At 37.1% G+C, this 21,293-nt stretch overlaps 1 protein-coding gene across 1 annotated transcript in view; it reads right to left on the minus strand.

Moving 5' to 3' along the window:
- LOC127623901 (tensin-4-like) overlaps window positions 1–8,316 on the minus strand; it is a 48,831-nt gene extending 40,515 nt beyond the window's left edge. The window contains exons 1-2 of the mRNA XM_052098496.1: window positions 8,254–8,316; window positions 8,028–8,136 (exon numbers count right to left, since the gene is read on the minus strand). Coding sequence (XP_051954456.1) covers window positions 8,028–8,136; window positions 8,254–8,316 — 172 coding nt within the window. The remainder of the gene's footprint in view (window positions 1–8,027; window positions 8,137–8,253) is intronic.
- Between the last annotated feature and the right edge of the window lie 12,977 nt (window positions 8,317–21,293).

The raw sequence follows: 21,293 nt of genomic DNA on the forward strand, positions 1-21,293 counted from the left end.
GGATGGGGGGTTTAAAAGGTTGCTAAGAAACCGCTCATGGACCAATGAGAGTCTTTTCAAACTAGTTAGAAGGTCTTTCCTGCCTTGTGAGGGGTGTCTGGCAGTTGTCCGAGCAGCTTATCTGATGGCTGTGCTTGACATTTGTTTGTGTTGGTCCTGCCATGATCCAATCATAATGGAGAAACTTTTCTTTGCCTTGAAAGTTAGAGAGGGGCTCTGCCATAAACTGGCTCATGGAATGTCATCTGGTATGATTGTTCACCAATTCCCCCTGCTCGGCTGATTGAGTATCTGAAATCGTAGAACTGGCCGAGTTCCTGAAGAGGAACAGCATGGACAAACATGCACACCTCACGTCATCCTTTGACCACTGGCATTAAGAGTAAACTATGGCTTGATATCTTGTATGTAAAGCTAAACATAATGGCTATATGAGAGATCTGAAAGTATTTCCTTTTAAGGTTATGGTGAAACCTATGTGGAAAAGATGATGACGTTCCTAAGGATGGCCAAGAATCTAGATTCTTAGAGATACTAAGTTCTCTAAAGGAACACTAAGGATAAACATTTAAAAAGTATTTTAGCAGGAAAACTATTTCTTATATGTCTCGATTGACATGATTTGATATGGCACTGTCCAAGCTATAAGCTAAGTGCACTTTCTTTGGTTACATGGTTCGCTGCATTGCCAGATTAAAAATAACCTCAACTAGCTCATTTGGTACCAAGAATGAAGAGATTAATCAACTGCCATATTATCAAGTGTTCCGTTATCATCCTCATCAGCGGAGCTTCGTTGTTATGTCATTTGCGTATCAACTTCCAGGCTTTCAATGGGAGTGATCATTTTGTATGACATCCATCGTCCTGTCCACACTAAGTTGTGTAGACAAAAAAAGGTGTAGGTTGATTAAAAGTGAGGGTACCATAGGTGCAATCAATCTATATCTCTCTTTTGGAGAGGTGCCCTATGAGGGAAATTGGACTGCTGAACTTGACAACAAATTAGACAACCCTAAAGATGATAGGCAATATCTTGCTACATAAATGGGCAGTGAACTCGTTGATTGAGGATCTCAAATGTTGAATTCGACCCCATTTCTTTGAGGTTTCACAGGGTTTGTAATTTATTTTTAGGATTATATCCTCCCTGTGGGCTGTGGAGATTCTTTAAAATGGCAAACATTTCTCTGGCTCAAAATGATACCTGAAAAGATACAGGGTTCAGGTGTTTGCTGAGTCTGACAGGCCCTGCTCATTCACGGGATACCCCCCTTTCCCCGGCTTTCCTCCCACCCTCTGAGATACAGACTGGCCTGAGTGGGGAGGGGCCCCAAACCTGGTCATCCCTATTCTGCCTGGATATGGCCTCCTCAAATGCCTTTGGGAGCTTCAACAAGCATTTGTCGGATCTGTGCTAAAATGTCTTGATTCATTCCTTCAGTTTTACTGGATCGCTTATTTCTAGATCCTTCCCTTCTGTTCTTGCCCTGTCTGTTTTTGGGTCTGGGGACATGACTGCCTTTGTTGTATCTCCTGTCACCTGAGAACTTAGGGTTTTGGGTTCTCTGCTGGAAATTTGATTGGGAGGAGTGGCCATAATTATTATAATGGGAAAACCCATGGGGAAGCTCTATCACTTCCATCTTGAGGGGAGTCTTGATATCATGTCTAAGTTCTGACACAGGAGAATATACACAGTGCGTATATGTATACACATGTATTTATATATAAGAGTCATAATATCAAATATTCTGTAGGGGAGATTGAGGTTAGTTGTCACGTGGACTGTATTTCAGAAAATAGGTTTTGAGTTGAAGGTCCAATTGTATAAATGCTTTTCTGTATTTGTTGTTTTGCATTTTGGTTCCAACGCCTAGTCTTATATTAAAATAATTGCTGTGAATTCAATCATTGAAACAAAAATTCCACAATCAGCATATATTTCTGTAGCTGTTGAGTAACAAAAGTTAATTATTTCGCCACAAGTTGCCGCATGAGCTTTAATAAACCAAATCCAAAAGAAGGGTTTGATAATTTCATTACATTTTCCTTTACATTATTTCTTCTTCACGAATGATTTTGTGTTTCAGAATTGTGGTTCCGTTTAGGCCTACATTTTCCTAAAAAGCCTTTCAGTGTTACATTTTCCTTATATAGCCTAAAACACATTTTTAAATGGCTGAAGATCAGATATGAAACTCTAAATGGTGCAAGTTCAATGTTTCTTTGAACGTCTTATCTGATAGCCACACAATCACATATAATATGTTATGCAAATCGGCTCACGTGGTGTAAGCTGATAGGTCATCTGACATATTATGGGGTAGCGAATCAACTTCCATACTCTGTCTTTGTCATTAAACATTAAAATTTGCTCAGTTTGCAGATAACCAGTTCATCTGTGAAACCCTCCTCCTCCTCCCCAGCTCGGTCTAAATCTGTCTAAATCTTCTTAAATACATGGGGATTGTATTTAAGTCTAATTGTGCAGCAGCATGTCCTATGTGCTTGATTGCATGGCCAGTAGCACGCTGGGGCGGTTCTAGACCATTTTGACTGGGAGGGCCAGGGTTGGGCCGGGTGTGCTTGTAGGGGGGCAACTGTATTATACATTAAATGTCCCCTCTGCACATATAAAGCATATTTTGCTGTTTTAATATTTGTCAATCAAAGATTCACTAAATTTGAGTACATTTTTTTTACAATTATAATTTTATAAACAAACAGGCTCATGACAAATGTTTCAATCAAAACACCCTAACATTCTGGTTTTACCCACAAACTTTAAGCCATGCTGCCATGCTGTTCTTTAGAATGACTGATGCAGTACAATTCTTTGGTAAAACGAATGATAGGCTACATCAAGATTTTAGATTATAATTTAAGCGAAAGGCTATAATCAGCATGTACATGTCTTGTAAATGGTCACCATTTCCTTTAAGACTCACTAGTTCATTTTAAATTGTCCAGAGTAACAAGTGAATTTTTAAATGCATGCATCTATCTCAATTATTATGAATTTAAAAAAGCTGCATGCATCGTAATTATAAGTGACCAATAAGATTATTTTAATTTGTTTTTTTAATCGTTATTATGTCTGTCAGAGTCTATGCGCATTACCTTATTGAGAGCACTTGGTGTGCGCCTCTTAGACAATACTGTTGCTAATATTAAGCTTAATTCTCTGTTATTGAGCACATGTGTGCCTCTCCATTGTGACTGGTGTGTGTTAAGTATTTGATTGATAAATGGTGTTAATAAAGAGGACTTTTGTTTGTTATCTTAACTATTTAGTGCTTCTCTTGCATTGCGTTTGCAAGAGAAGCAGCAGGATCAGCTCTGCAGCTTTGTTCACTTGTGAGTTGCGCATTTGCTTTTTATTCTTGTGCCGGAACCCAACAGGACCAATATTAATCAGCATTATTAGGTTGTTCATTGATGTGGTGGTGCGCTTAATGTATAACAGCCTTTCTCACTGAAGGTAAGGCATTTACTTGGGCTTTAATGGGGTGGTGAAGGGTTCAATTTAATGTTTTAAGAGTATTCATAAAATATTTGCCATTACAGGCGCGGTGTGATCCCTGTATAATGCTAGCTGCTGTTTCTTTATACCTGTTCCTGCATGCAGTTTCATCAGAGTCGCTTCTTTATTGCCAAACTTGTTGCACTACATTTGTCTTGTTTCTGTATTGTACAGTGCAAAACATTAAATAAAAGATGGTGAAAAAAATACATCATTATAAATAAGTGTGTACTGTATGTTGTTCGCGAAATGAAAAGATGTATTCATACAACATTTTTTATAATGAATGCTTGCTAAATAAGAGTTGGGATCAGGTGTATTCAGTAAGGAAGAAAATCAGATCCAGATCAGGTTTTGTGATAATTACGTGGGAAATTGCACTATAAAAGTAACTTAACTTACACATACATTTACAACACCACATTAATCCACATTAAGTAGAACTGAAACTGGAGCTGGCACATCCAAAGATGTGAAACTACTGCTGAAACTTCTACAGTAACTCTAGAAGTTAATGGCTTGTTATTCATTTGACATTCGGATTATCCTACCCACCCTCTGTGATGCCGACCATGTGACGACAATATCATTAGCACAACTGGTTAAAGAATATATGACCATATCATCCAGGCATAAATGATCAGGCTGAAATGGTCAAAGCTTGTTGTAACTGGACAATTATGCCTAAAAATTTTCCAATGGTCTTTCGTTAACTAGCGCTTGCAAGATAACTTCTGAAAATTCCACCCACAGCATTAAAACTTCGGAGGTGTCCAAGTATTAATTATTTATTTATTTACATTAAAGTGTAAGTTATACATACAATTTACAATCTTTTGGATGTGTCAAAAAAATGCAATAACAGTGTTTAAGACAGAACATGCAAGACAGTTGCATTGAACACTTGGTCACCAGTGATGTTTTAGCAGTAGCGAATTCTCAGGGCCAGCAAAGCCTTCTCTGCTGGCCTAACATCCCAAATAAATAAATATTTTTCATCCTTTCATCCTCACCCGTCTTTTTGCCTACATATTTTTAATTGCTTTCCACTCTTAATTAATCTACAACAAATAGAGGAAAACTAAAAGTTTTTCCAGTCAGAATTTATTCCTTGATGCTTACAATCTAAGTGTGCCAACTGTTTCCCAAATCACATGCACAGCAGCATGTGAGTCTGAGCTCCACCCTTTCAGGCCTTCAGAATTTCTACAGAATCCCTCAACTGTGTAAGTGAATAGGCTAGTCAGATTCATCAGCCAATCAGATTGATTTATTTGTTCTTGGTGGTTGTGATCTTTAGTATATGTCCTGGTCAAGGCCTTCTAGCTGGCCTTGAGTGACACAATCATGCTTTAAGTGATGTACGTAATTTGAAAGCGAAGAGTGGGAGATCGTCATCACTGCCGCTATCACCATTGAGGAAGAGATTCTTATGGATTTAAAAACACGAGTTGTTATGCATGACCGTGTGATTGCTTAATTTATTAAACAGGAGAGGAGGACTGATTGTCACTTCAAGTAAATTAGGATGTGCTTTTTGCATTGTTATAGCAACATCAGGAGTTTTCTAAGTGTAAATTAGGCTGTTTGAGCGTTCAGTGTCAGATCAAGTTTTGAAAAGTAGTGCTGTGTACCATTCAACTCGGAAGTCAGATTAATATATATAATATATGTATAATATATATTAGATTATTATATTATAAGGAGAAGTGCAAAGGAATGCATCTTGAAGTCAGAATTTAAACTTGTAGGCTTGTGCAGAAATGAACTCCGATTTCGCCAAGATGCAGGTGCATGATGTCACACAAACATGTCCACACTCAGGGAGATATACAATGTAAGTGATAAACATTCACTTTATTAAAGAGCATCTATTATGGTTTTTCAAATATTACCTATCATGTTGTGTGTCATATAGCTCTTTGTGACTGTAAAAATGTCTGCAAAGTTGCACGACAAATGGAGTAATTGACTCCCAAAACAAAGAACCGTTTCTGAACACCTGAAATGAGTCGTTAGTAATTCCAGACCTACTTCCTGTACAAACCTATGTAATTTGGTAACAAAAAACCCACCTCTGCTCTTCACTGGCTGTTCGCGAACAGCTTTGTCCCGCCCTCAAACACTACACTAAGCGGTAGACCAATCACAACAGACTGGGACATCTGACCAATCAGAGCAGGCTCTCTGAAAGGAGGAGTTTAGAATGAATGTTTTAGAACGGTCGTGTCACGTGTCGTTTTTGACACTGGGTAAAAAAGGAAATGCAGCAATTTAAATTATGAGCAACTTAAAGTGTTTTTTGACCTTGGATGCATGTAAATCTATTAAAAAAATTAGGCATGTTTAAAAACCATAATAGGTGCTCTTTAAGTAATATCAATAAATTAGTTTGTTTCCACATTACATGATATTAAAGCTTGTTTAACAATCGCCTGCAGAAACAGGTGTAATCTCTTTTGATTATCGTACACCTGAAGCACAAATCTGGCACTGCAGCATTGTTTATCAGTTAGGATTATCATTGCTAGGAGACATCTCTAATGAGAGTCAAACCCCTGCTAAGGTAACGGGAGCGTTGCAGTTCCGAATATCTGGGAATGGAATGCATTTATGGTCGGAGATATCAAGTAAGAATATCCCACATCCAACTTGAATGGAACGCAGCATAACCGTGTACTCTGACAAAACAAAATTTATTGCAAGCAACATTTAAATCACAAATATTATTAGATAGATTTTCCAGGTATTATAGACCTCCTTGTTTGATTCCTTGTTTGATTCATATGAAAAAGTTTAGATTTTTGAATGTCTGTTCGGGAGACAAAGTGCCATTTCAAGTTCTGGCTTTCATTCGTGTTGTCAGTTGGTATTACTAGTTAACTGCGACATAATGTATGATGCCCAAAGGCATACGGTGTCTTATTCATTGTGAAACTGTGTTTTCTTAATGGCATGAATCACACTGAAGTCCTAGACTTTAAATGCACGGCCCACCATTGCGTTTTAGCACAGTTTGTGGACTTTTTAGACAATCTCTTATATTTGCTTATGGGTCATATTACATAAATATTGAACTTAAATTAAACTTTATCCTGCTAAATAGTATTATTATAATTAGAGAGGTATTATTATATTATAAAACAAAAAAATGTATGTATAATGTGTGACAATTGATCAATTTATATTATTTTTAAATATGATCATATCAGCCCAATTTTATCATTGTTACTTTGGCTACCTGTTAAGTTTCGTTGTAATTTTAAAATTCTGTTAATTTCTTACAAAGCTTTGAATGGTCTAGCTCCAAAGTACTTAAGTGACCTTCTGTCATGCTATAATCCATCACACTCAATACAATCGCAAAACTCCGGTCTGGTAACAATACCGAGAACATCAAAATCCACAAAAGGAGGCAGATCATTTTCATTTTTGGCTCCTAATCTATGGAATAGTCTTCCTAGCAGGGTTCAGAACTTAGACACACTCTCTCAGTTTAAGTCTAGACTAAAGACTTATTCAGCCAGGCATACAACTAATTTATCCCTCAATTCATAGCTATGCTGCTTTAGTTAGGTCAGACGAAACCAAAAACTCTTGTCTGCTTTAAATTGCATCTACGCTCATTTTATTGTATTTGTTTCCCTGCCTAAACCTCAGGATTATATCCTGGGGTTGCCAGAGCCTGCCAGATCCATTTCCAGTCCTGCCTGATTTCCAATTCCCACTGTGTCACTGAGTGATGATGACCAACTGCAGCATGTGCCAGCCGGACTTCACTTCAGTCTACTAAGACAGACTTCAGAGGATTAATTGATGCAAACTCAAAGACATGGGATTCTTCATGAGCCACTGCCTTAAGCGTGGGCTCAGCATGGAGTTCTACAAAATTACATGCCATAAGTTTTCAGCCAGACTGCGATGCTCATCACTGAATGATACCTACCTGTAAATAAACTTGGTCAAAGGAGGGACAACACTCTCTTAAACTACATAGAAAATGAATAAACCACTAATAAATGCCATTAAATCAAGGGAAAATGCATCTACGTGTATTTCCTCAGTTAATTTGGGATTACTTCAAGGAATTTAACAATAAAACTTATAGTTAATATAAAATATTTTTCTTTAATCATTGACCCACAACACTTACTTAGTTTTCTCATTTTAACCACTAATATTTCTAAACATATATAACTAATATTGCCATTATATTAATTCATTTTCTGTTATAGCATAATTTTAGTGAAAAGTGCTATACAAATAAATTTGACCTGACTTGACTATTATGCAGTCATAATGCATTGATGCGCTGTTTAAATATAATTTTTTAGGTCTATGTATTATGATGTGGGGTCACTGAACTAAAATGAGAATACCACTCTTACCAATTTACAACTCCAATTTAGGGGGGCCACTGGGCCACTTTACCTCCTAAAGCTGTTGTCCTACATTACAATAACAACATTGCAAGAACAATCTAACAGAAATGTGAGGATACCTGACGCAAAGGATGGATTTCTGTACACAATCCTGGAAAACAGCACCTCCACCACACCGTTCTCTAGAAATCTTGGATCTTGAATGGAGAAAAGAACAAATAATGTAGACTGAAGTGAATGGAAAGCACCGCACAGCAATTTGGGAACATCAAAACACAAGTTTCATGACAGCTGCTGAATCAGTGACTTATAAACACGCTCTCCACAGCCATGTGACCTTTTTACACTTCTGTTAATCCCAATGACAGTTGTATTGATTGTGTAAGGTTTCCCATTGCGTAAGGACATAAGTGTTGTACTTAGCAATAGTTTGGGGACAGAACTGTACTCAAATGTGAGATAAATCTGGAATAACCTCCCTTTGGGGACATCCAGATAAATGATCCATAAATAAATTGGTTACACTTTACAATAAGATTGAATTTGTATACATTTATTGACTACATCACCCAACATGACCAAACTGTGAACAATATGTTTACAGCATTCATTAAGTTCAATTTCTTCACATACTAATACATTTTTTATATTAAAAGTAGTATATGTTTGCATTAGATAATGCAGTTATGTGTTTATAAATGCTGTAAAAATATATATAAAATAATTATTTTGGTAGCTGATGATCCCTAATGCATTAACTGATGTTAATGAAAACTACATTATTGAATTGTTAACAATAAATTCAATAATTATTTATTTTTTGTTCATAAATTGCAAAAAGTATGGGGTTAGTGTTATTTGTAATTAGCTCTATATTAAAAAAACAATGTTTCGCAATAATAAAAATGCAATTATCATCGTTCATCAAGAATGTGAATTGAGGAGAACACTTGAGTTTTAACTCAAAGGTGTTACTGATTATGAAACTTGACAGAAAAATCACACTTTTAGACATGTCTCCTTGATTTACGTGATTGGGTGTTTCTCACTATCAAAAAGAACATAAAGTTTCTTTACAGTGTTGCCAAAAACAGCTTCTTTGTGTGATTCCAGCAACCAGTCAGAGTAGAATATTTATGTCGAAATTCTCTGGGCATGCATGGGTATTACAATAATTTACTTTACTGCTAAAAAATCTTCAAAACATGGGAGAATGTAATGGAAGGAAAATATTGATGTACTAAACAGCAAGTGGAAGATGTTTAAAGTAAATTTCAAATGACACGTTTGTATGCATGAGGGGAGATGGTGGCTTTGAGGATAGTGCAAATAAGTGTCACAAAATGTAAACAAAGATGTTTCACAGAAAAAGGAAGTGGGGAATTATGTCAGGACATCCAAACCACAAAAAGAGATTTCCTACTCTCGTGTGACTGTGAATCACTGTTCACAGGATAATCTTCACTCTTCCACAAACTGCTGATTGACCAAAAGTCATAACAGCACCAAGACCTCAGAAAATGTTAAAGAAGAAAAGCAACATACACCACAAGTCAAAAGTTTGGATACACATTTACTGAAATTATGTTTCTCATCACATTAACAACCTTTTGATCTATTGGCTTGTGCTTACATGATTGAAATTAATATAGTACATAAATATAAATTGTGCCTATATATGAATTTCTTAACAAAACATTTTTAATGGAGGAGTTGGATTGGATAGTGAAGGAAAAGCAGTCAATATGTCCCAAGCATACATGGGAACTCCTTCAGTTATGTTTAAAAGCATCTCAGTTGTCTACAACTCATGAATTAGTTTGAGAGGATCCCAAGAGATGTCATCTAAGCAAAGGATGGCTACACTGAAGAAGATAAAATATTAGATAGTTTGAGTTTCTCTTAGCCTTTTTCTTCACTATATAAATAAGTTTGTGTTATTTCAAAATGTAGAAACAATAATAAAGAATGAGTCCATACTATTGACTGGTAGTGCATTACATATGTTTGAAAATTAAGGAAAAAAGAAATGGTTGTTGCTAATAATACTACTAATAGGATGTCAGTTCATTACATTTCTTCCCTCCTCGATATTCCACAATCATCTGTATGTTTTATTATTGCAAAGTGGAAGGGTTTAGGAACCACAGCAAGTCAGCCACGAAGTGGCAGACCACGTAGAGTTACAGAGGGGGGCGCCGAATGCTGAGGCGCATAGTGCGTAAAAGTCTCCAACGCTCTGCTGACTCAGTAACTGTAGAGTTCCAAACCTCCTCTGGTATTAACATCAGCACAAAAACTGTGCACCGGGAGCTTCATGGCATTGGTTTCCATGGTCGAGCAGCTGTACTCAAGCCTTACATCACTAAGCACAATGTCAAGCGTCGGATGGAGTGGTGTAAAGCACGCCACCACATGACTCTGGAGAAGTGGAAATGTGTTCTGTGGAGTGACGAATCACGCTTCTCTATCTGACAGTCTGACGGACGAGTCTGGGTTTGGCGAATGCCAGGAGAACGTTTCCTGCCTGACCGCATTGTGCCAACTGTAAATTTGGTAGAGGACGGATAATGCTATGGGGTTGTTTTTCTGGGGTTGGCCTAGGCCCCTTGGTTCCACTGAAGGGAAATGTTAATGCCTCAGCTTACCAAGACATTTGGAAAATTCTATGCTTCCAACTTTGTGGAACAGTTTGGGGAAGGCCCTTTTCTGTTCCAGCATGGCTGTGCCCAGAGCACAAAGCAAGGTCCATAAAGGCATGGTTGGATGAATTTGGTGTGGAAGAACTTGACTTTCCCGCACAAAGCCCTGACCTCAACCCTATCGAACACTTCGGGATGAATTAGAAAGGAGATTGTCCAACATCAGTGTCTGACCTCACAAATGCTCTTCTGGAAGAATGGGTAAAAATTCCTGCAGACACACTCCAGAATCTTCTAGAAATCCTTCCCAGAAAAGTGGAAGCTGTTATAGCTGCTAAGGGGGGACAAACTCAATATTAATGCCTATGGATTTAGAATGGGATGTCATGAAAGCTCCTGTAGGTGTAATGAAAAGCAATGTGAAGGCAAGTGTCCCAATATTTTTGTTCATATAGTTTATATATATTGTTTTAAGCATGAAATTCACTCAATTTAGTACTTAATATCTTACGCCACTTTTCAAGTAAATATATATTTTTAAGAATGTTTAGATATTTTTAATGGAAAACAAGACAAAAATACTAGTTAAGAAAATTATTTTATTTTTATCTGTGGTTTTCACTAGTTCTATTAAAATATCTAAACATCTACATCTTTCAAATAAAATAAAGTAGGTCTACATGTACTTGATAAGCAAATTTAGAAATCTGACACAATTTAATGAGGTTCATGCTTAAAACAAGAAAATAACTTTTCACAATTAGGATGAGAAAAATAAACTTGTTTTCCCTTTAAATTAATTTATTGATTTTGTAAGATGGCTTTAAAAACAAGACTTCAAATCTTATGTCACTTTGCTTCACAAGTAATATCTTGTTTGAAGGATGTTTAGATATTTTTAATGAAAAAGAAAAGTCAAAAATACTTAAGAAATCTTTGGCAGGGTTGTAAGCTACTTCACGGCATAATAATAATAATAATAATAACAATAATAATTCTTAATTAGCATTTTTGTCTTGTTTTCCAGTAAAAATACCTAAACATTCTTAAAACAAGGCAAACAGTATTTACTTGACAAGCAAAATGGCATAACTACATTTAGAAAGGTTTATGCTTAAAACAAGGAAAAACTATTTGCCAATGGGGTTAGAAAAATAACAAGTTTTTTTAAACAAGTTTCTTTTTTTCTTCTTGTTTTAAGAATGTTTCGATATTTTACTGGAAAATAAGACAAAAATACTACTTAATAAATACTTTTTTTGCAATGTTGATGGAAGTATTGAACTGTCCAATCAAGTCCTGTTTAATATTTAAAAACAGAAAATCTGCATTATCAAATGACAAGCAATTTGATAGATTTTATAACTCATACAAGAGGGAGCAAGCACTCCTTTTAATCAGCCATGCAGTAATCTCAAATGGCCAATATACTGGCACATCATTTCAAATATGAGCCTTATTGCTCTTTCCTTCCCAAAAACCAAACAAGTGTCTCGAGCTAGGTCTCTCTATGATTAATTTATAAGCAAATACCACTTGATTTCCTTCAGAGCACTTATTAAATAATCTGATTGAGCTGCAACTCTAGGGAGTGAACATGTGAGTCAGAACCAACCAGATATTTTTAGACTGAAAACAGAACCATATAAAGTCATTTAAAGCAAGACACCATGTGTGAAAAATTAGAAATGTCTTAAAGAGATAGTTCACCCAAAAATGAAAATTCTCTCATTTACTCACCTTCATGCCATCCCAGATGTGTAAGACTTTCTTCTCCAGAACACAAATGAAGACTTAGAAGCTTTGAATCTCCAAAAATCGCATAAAGTCAGCATAAAAGTAATCTATAAGATGCCAGTGGTTAAAGCCATGCTTTCTGAAGCAAAATGATAAATGTGGGTGAGAAACAGATCCAGGACAATATTTAAGTCCTTTTTTACTATGAATCCCACCTTTGTCCAGTCCCAATAAGTAGGTGGTGATATGCACGAAGAAAGTGAATTGCCAATAAACAAAAGAAGAATAAGAAAGTGATTGTGGAGATTTATAGTAAAAAAGGAAGCCCAGGAGTGTAGAGCGAAGGAGGGCGGGGCTAGGCTGGAACAATGCAAGCCTGATGGGGACGACGGTTCGAGAGAGAGAGAATTACAGTTAGCTGCTCTGTGATTATGTTTGTGTGTTTTTCATTTATTTCTTCATTAAACTATTATTTATATTGTCAAGCCGGTTCTCGCCTCCTCCTTGCCCATTAACCCATTAGTCACATTCAAAGAATTTAAATAATGTGAGTCTAAGGTATTTCTTTACCTGTTTTTTCATCCACCTGGCAAATCACTTTAAAACAGCACATCTCTCTTTAACAAGTCTCAAAATTTGAGGCATTATTTGTGCCCATTGCATAAACATTGCAGTTACGTATTGAAGTTTAATACTTAGGATTAGAGGTTTGTTCAAATCAATTATAGAAATTGTGATGTGCAAATGAATAGTTATAGTGAATAGCAAGCAGTACTAATGGATAAGAATAACTGCAGCCTGAGAATATAATGAAAGTTAGACTGAAAACTCTAAACAATTGGAAGTGTAGATGTCTTACTTTGCACTGTAGCAGAAGCGCATGTTCAGGGTGTGCGCTGAGCCAGTTGTCCATGCTTTTACACACTGAACATAGTAGATGGAAGTATGAAGCATGTTGTTCTGGCCATCCCAAATCCACCACCAAAATATAAGTGATTACACATTATATTATCAGCATAACAATTTGAGTGAAAAGTCTAATAGAAATATTACTGTAACATGGATTACTAAGTATTTGGTATGTCCTTCTTTGCTTTATTGACAGCATACACTTGAGCTGGCATGGACTTCACAAGTTTGTGTAAAACTATTATTGGAAAGATTTATCACACAACATATTTAACAGTCATGTGACAATAGTCATATGACACATGGCTTAACCTTATCCTGGGATTCATCCTGCTGAGGTCATCCCTGGGTTCGGATAAGTTGATGACCTGCATGCGGCAAACTATGGGTTTTGTTACATGTGACCCCAACAGACCCCAAATAGACATAGCATATTTACACAAAAGTCAGACAAATGATACATAAACACTTCTAATTTGCTCAATTACAGGTTGGTACACACTGATGTATGGTAGTTGTTTTTTCTGGCTGCTCACCATGTATTGATCAGCATGTTTGGACTCCAGCATGTGCGTGATACTGTGCAGGTTGTCCTTGTAGGTCTGCTCTTTGCACGCTCTGTAATGTAGTTCAGGTCAAATTCAGATCTCTCCCCATCACAACACTGTTCACTCATGTGAGGAGATCTATAGAGATGGAGGGACTGGCTTCAGTTCAGTAATGCACAGAGCTCTTTGAAAGGATTTGTTTTGGTGCACTGTAAAAAATAAAAAGTTGATGTGGCAGGGCGGAGGGCGGGGCCTTGATACCTTTTTACGCCTTCATCCCTCTCGAGCTGGGTAAGGGCTGGGTGTGCAGCATCATGGCCCGGCCCCACTTCCGCCCTGCCACAGTTGAGTAAGCTCAAAAAAGGCAACCAGCTAGCTGCAAAGCATTTGTTGGTTTACTCAACTTCTGGCAAATGAGTTTTACCAACTTGATTCAAGTTGGATCCTAAGTTCCATTAACTTTATACAAAACGTTCAGCAAACTCAAAAATATCAGTGATTATTAAGTTCAATAAACTTGCATTTTTAAGTATAGCAGTCCATAATTTTCAATATTTTTGAAAATTATATATAAATATTATTTTTAACTAGAATATTTTGAGATGAGATCAAGTATCAGCCCCACCAAGTGACCAAATAGTTGGTCTAACATAAATGGTGGTTTAGATAAGAAGTACTTTAAATTTGTACATGTTAAGTCAACTTCATAAATAAAGAAATTTTATCAAAGAGAACACTAATCACCCCAATTGGTAACTCTTAACAAAACACAACCTTTTACAGCAAAACATAATTAAAAACACATAAAGAGCTAAAACATCTAATAATTCAAAACAGATTATTTACTAATTATATGTCCTCATATGTTGGCACAATATGACCAAACACACTTAAATAAATTCACACACAGGGGATTGTGGGTAATGTCTTTAGCCACAATGATTTTCCAACTGGCATGCTAAGTAACAGATGCAACAATGTGAAGTTCATAGTGCTCATTCTTACAAGATTCCCACAGATTTTGACCCAGAGGCGGCATCAGCCGATTTTGCCGGGGCTTCAGCCCCGAATGTTTTGAGTGTAGCCCCGAATGTATTTTTAAAAGTTGACTGACAAATATGAAACCGGACAATAGCCTATGTAAACCCCCGTAATCATAAATTGCCTTATTTCATTGTGCTTTGGCTTTGCACATACTGCATACAGCCTGTAAAAATAGACATAGGTCTTAAAAATAATCAAGCCTATAGAATAAGTTTCTTTGCTGTCGGTAGCCTATGGGCTACTCCGTTTCTTCATCTCTGTTGAATAAGCAGCAGGTAGGGGAGGAGCTGACATCAACTAAAGTTACTTAGTGGCGAGATAACAGCAGTTAGCTGGAAAGACAGCAAAAATGAAGCAAATGAGGCTTTGGGGATTTTTCCAAAGTCAGTGGGTAAGAATTCACTCTTTTTTTTTTTGGTCCTTAAAGTCTGAAGATCATCATCTGGCTGGCTTTCACCCACAGTAGTAGTGTGACCATACGTCCTCTTTTTCCCGGACATGTCCTCTTTTTCAGACCTTAAAAACGCGTCCGGCTGGGATTTCTAAATTTGCGAACATGTCCGGGAATCGGCTGTAGTTGCATAATGATGATTGTGAGTGTGCACATGTTTGCATTGCTTTAACCCCTTTTTGTATGTCCCGCCTTCTCTCACACCAATTGGTCCATTACAAGAGGCTTGCCGCAACTATTAGCCAAATTCCTGCCTGCCAATCTCTCCGCGAACGCGCAAAGCGCTGTTGTGTTCGGCATTACACAGTTGCTTGACAGTAGCAGCAAATGACAGCTGAGTGGAAACAATGCCCAAAGAAAAGTGCAAATTTACAGAAGATTTTCACAAAAAATTCCCATTCATGCTTTCGTCCAGGTCGAGATCCATAGGAAGCAGAATGTACGACATGTAAAGATGGCACTTATGTGTCAGTTGCTAATAAAGGTGCAAGTGATTTAGAAGCACACATTAGCTCTGCGAAGCATAAAGGGTCAGCAAAAGGTGAAAGTTCATCAGGTAAATTAACGGACTACTTTTTAGTAATAGTAAATGAAGGTACACTAATGGCATCAAATATTTTATTTTAGTACATGGACATTCAGAAGAATGTTGGAAATTGTTATTTATTTATATACATGTTACATGTTATGTTGTGCTAATTGAGTGTCTTTTGTATTAAAGTTTGCATTCATTGTAACACTGTTTATCAGGTGTGTATGTGTGACTTGTTTTGTAATATTAGTTTGTAGTAAATATACACTTTGATTTGATTAAATAGTTTTGTAGAGGGTAGCAAAGATGTGCCAGAATCAGGCATGGAAACTGGTAACAATTAATCAGTCACTTTACTTTAAAGAAAGTTAAAAGTGAAACATTGTTTATCTCAATGATCCTAATGAAAGTATTTTTGACAGATGAACATGGAGAATTATATACAGTTCGATGCCATGGTGTCAATGAACTTAGACTAAAGTCATTCATGTATTGCTTTAACTTAGGATCTTATACATCATTTTGACTATTTATTTAAAAAATATACATTATTTATATTAAATATTTTTTTTACCTCACTTTACTCACTATAATATAACTCTTTTGTGATGACTTTATGTTAATGTACATGAAAATTCAAGAATCATGATAGATATTAGGGCAACACTGATCTGCTCTTCCCAATACATTTTCTTCAATGGTATTGGTCCACAATTTGACATATGTAGCACTTGATGAATTAGTTGTTTGAAGCTGATTTGCAATAAGTTATGTGCTGTATCTGTTCTTCTGCATCACAGATGATTCAGGGAGGAGAGGATGAGTTAGTTGAGGACAGTACTAGATTGGAAGATTTAGGAACTGTAGAAACAGGCCCAGCCAGAGCAAAACTCAAAGAATACCCTCTCACCAGCTTTGTACTACAGAGAAGTGGTTGCTAAAATAAAATGGTCTGGTCTAAGCCCGGATGTCCTTCAATGCTGGAAACGCCTCTGTTTTGACCCATTCATTTTCAAGCCCTTTCCATGACTTTAACACATTGATAACATCCTTAAAGATATGAGTTGAATTCAAAGATTTAAATTCCCACAAATTTCCTGATTTTCTATGGTAGAGCCTGGCTTTAAGGTCAATATATAATAATATACAATCCAACATCTGATGAAAATATGACTTATAATGTATTTATTATGTAAATTTTGATATTTAATAAGAAAATGTTCCTTGTCAAAGAATCAGGGGATGGGGGTGTTGGAGGGTCAGTGATCAAACTGAGCATGCTCAAAAGCCTGTATGTTCTACCTTCTCCACCAAACTTGACATTGCATGTGCTCATTATTTAAAAATGTTGGTCTGACTTAATTGATTGTTTTAAGTTAACTCAACTTTATCAACATTAGTTGATAGTTCGATCAGCTTTTGAAATTTAGCTTGTCTGACAAAATTGACCCATGTATTTTCTTGCTTGCTATTCACTTTCAGTTCACCAATCCAAAAGATATAACTACTGAGTTAATAGTCAAGGTTTCTTTGTTTCAATCACACTTTAAATATTTGTATTATGTTTGCATGGATTGAAGTGGTAAGCTTGCAAAATACCTCTGAGGTAATATCCTCATCTCATACAGCTAATATATATATATATATACTCTTAAATACATGTTCCAGGGGCGGAGTGGCAATCGGGACGATTGGGACTTTTCCCGGTTGGCCGGCCATCAATGAATTTGTTACAGAACTTTCATGGTCACAAATAAAAAAAAATGACAATATATTTTGTTTGTTTGTCCTTAAATTAACGTAGAATGGAAAAAAAGCCTCCTGGGAATGGGGAATGCGTTTATCCAATGAACCGACTGCAGGTCAAGTCTATTTACAGAAATATAGGGAGATAAATGAGCGCCCCCTTGTCTAATGGCAATATGGCATGACCCAAAGATAATGGAATGCGCCAAACAGAGAGAAAGCGAGCAAGTTAGAGGTAAAGTACATTTTTTGACAGTCAGGATTAGCGTGGTTGATTGCTGTTTTAAAGTTACCCATGGAAGGCAAGAAGAGAAAGGAGAAAGGAGGGGCCGAAAAGGCCAGAAAGAAGAAGAAGCGGATGCTGGAGGAAGATGCATCAAAGTGCTCAAAAATTACGGATTTATTCCGCCGAAATCAGGCGTCAACAAGTGCTGCAGGTGAATTGACAGAAAAACAGTTAGCGGGCCTCTAAATCATTGACGTTAGTGTTAGGCAAATGCCAGTGCAATATAGAATGAGGTCAACATCGAATTTACAATCTAATGAGTTGTATTTTATTCTAGCTTGACTCGATTTTGGCAATGCATGTTTAATCACATCTAAAGGTCATGCGATTTTTGAAATTTTATGGTTTAGGTGCTGTAATTAGCTTTCCCTTAAATTGAAATTGCCAAAATTGTTCACCAGATTTGCCTTTGTACAATAGAGGACTCTATTGTGCATGATGTGGGGGAAGATAAATAGGTCTTGATCATTTTAATATCACATCTAGATGTGTCAACATCAATTGACATGCATGTATCCCTGGACATGTCCTATCTGATCTTTCGCTGTCCTGGATGGAAAATATTATAATGCATTAACAGTGTATTGGAAGACTGGAACACATTCATTTTCTTCACACAGATAGTGCATTCAAAAATGTTCAACGTTAACATTGAAATTCATGTGCAGTGAGTGCAGCATAGCCAGACCTTTAAAAAAGAAAGTTGGTTTGGTTGGGAGGTGGGTGCATTGTATACCCCCTAACACTTTGTATGTGTGCCTGTACTGTTTTTTCCACACAGTCTAAGAATTCAGTCAGACTCAGCCCAGCGATGATGCTGATGATCAGAAGGATCAGTCAATGCTAGGAGAAGTCACGACTACAAGTATGGGTGTGCACACATTGCACAATGTTATAGGTACAACAGAGGATAGAATGCAGTGTAAAGACTAAACAAAATGCAGAAGTTCATTAGTGAAATATTATAGGGAAATGTAATGATTGCAACATATGGAGAATGAGACATTATATTGAAAAGACATGCTGTCTTAGTGTAACATAAGTGTGGATTATTCATATGCAACTCATTGGTAACACTTTACTTGAAGGGGTGTGCATAAGACTGACATGACACCTTCATAATCATGACATGAAACATGTCATGCATATGAAGGAGGTTTTATGCATGTTTATGACAACTGTCATTAAGTGTCATTCGCTCAATTATGACATTTTTAATGCAAATGTGACAAAGTTTGAGATGTCTTTGTTATGACAACTTGACAGTACCAAGACAACATAAATTGTCATAAATGTCATAAACATGACATAGCAGATTAATTATCAAACTTAAAAAACACTTAGCTTTATGGGTTAACATTACATTAAACTGTCTTGTGATTGGTTTTGACATTGGCTGTCATGAGGCCATTATAACTGTGTCATGAATATTTTTCTTGACCTCAACTACAGTGGTACAAATTGAATTTGTCATTAAAAATTCATTAAGTGTTAATACTTTTAATGACAAATTCAATTTGTACCACTGTAGTTGAGGTCAAGAAAAGTATACTGAGACAATTTATGTTGTCTTGGTAATGTCAAGTTGTCATTACCAAGACAATGACAGGTTTTTGATGTTTTGGTTTGTCAAGTTGTCATAAAGACACCTCAAACAATGTCATAATTGAGCTGAATGACACTTAATGACAGTTGTCATAAACATACATCAAACCTTCTTCATATTCATGCCATGTGTCATGTCAGGATTATGAAGGTGTCATGTCAGTCTTATGCACACTCCTGTAAGTAAAGTGTTACCTTTTTGTTTTACGTCATCTTAACCAGACATAGAGGAAGATGCTTTGTCGGTCAATGCAAGGGAGAGTGAAGCCTCAGGGTCCAGAATAGAAACAGAAACAGATGAGGAGAGGGATGTGGAGAGTAGAGAGGATGGACCAGCTGAGAAGGAGACTGAAAGTGTAGAAGTTGGACCAACTGAGGTGGAAATTGAGAGTATAGAGACTGGACCTGCTGAGGAGGCGATTCAAATCGTCAATTATTTTGCCCGTCCCAAGTCTAAAGATCTGTCTTTATTTTTTCAATATCACCCCCAACAAACCCCAAGAAAAACCTTGCCTAATATTTTTCATAGTAGGGATGGGATCAACCGCAAGTGGTTGACTTACGATGAAGAAAGCCATGCTCTCTTTTGCACAGATTGTTTGGCATTTTCAAAGCCCACTGCTTTTGACAGCGTTTTTGTTAGAGGAGGCATGCAATCCTGGAAGCATGTACATCAAAGAATTGAGGAGCATGAAAGAAGTTGTATCCATCGAGACTGTGCAGAGGCTTACTTCTTGAGGGCACATAAAGGGAACATTGAGAGTAGATTAAGAGGAAACCAGCTCTCTCTCCATCAAGAGCAAGTCAGAAGAAAACGGCAGGTGATGGATCGTGTAGTCAATGTTGTCAAGGTAATCGGAAAACAGGGTCTAAGCTACAGAGGCTCCGCATTTGAAGCTGCCTACACTTTGGAAGACCGAAGTTTAGACCACGGTAACTTCCTTGAAATGATCATGCTCCTGAGTATGTATGACCCCTGCCTGCAACAACATTTGACTGAATGTATCGAAAAAAGTAAAAAACAGCATGAAGCTGGGGCAAGAGGCAGAGGTTCATTGGTCACTCTGCTTTCAAAAGATACAATCAACAAGGTTGTCAAAGTGATCAGTGGGCTGATAAGAGAGACAATTGCCAGTGAGGTCAGAGAAGCTAAAATGTTTTCTGTCCAGATTGACACCACTCAAGACATCACATCCAAAGACCAGTGCTCTGTGATTCTCAGGTATGTCACAGATGTGGTCCATGAGAAGTTGGTCGCTCTGGTCGATTGTGAGGCTTCTACTGGGCAGTATTTTCTCGATCTCCTGAAAGAATCACTCACAAGACTTAATCTTGATGTGTCATGTTGTGTAGGGAGTACTACAGATGGGGCAGCCAATATGCAGGGTAGTTACAAAGGCTTCTCTTCCTTTCTATCAAAGGAGGCCCCTAACCAAATCCACGTCTGGTGCTATGCTCATGTCCTAAACCTAGTATTAGCTGACAAAACAGGCAGTGTTATTCAGAGTGCATCGCTTTTCACTCTCTTGAATGACATTGCTGTTTTTATAAGGGATTCTTACAAACGCATGAAGAAGTGGGAAGAAACCAGCACAGACAAGCGACACAGAATACTCTCTCCAATAGGACAGACACGGTGGTGGGCAAAAGATGCTGCTCTCACAAAGGTGTTTGGGAGTTTTGGAAGCCCTGACAGTGCCATGTATGTAGATCTAGTCTTGACTTTATCAGTAATTCAACTAGACAGAACCATGAAGCCTACTGCTAGAGCCAAGGCCAAAGGATACATTGAGGGTCTCCTAAAATTTGAGACAATTCTCACAGCCCAAATCTTCCTACGGATTTTTGAGCGCACGTCACCCTTGTCCAAATACCTGCAGACAAA

Source organism: Xyrauchen texanus, chromosome 30 (genome assembly GCF_025860055.1).
Source record: "Xyrauchen texanus isolate HMW12.3.18 chromosome 30, RBS_HiC_50CHRs, whole genome shotgun sequence".
Classification (NCBI taxonomy): domain Eukaryota; kingdom Metazoa; phylum Chordata; class Actinopteri; order Cypriniformes; family Catostomidae; genus Xyrauchen; species Xyrauchen texanus.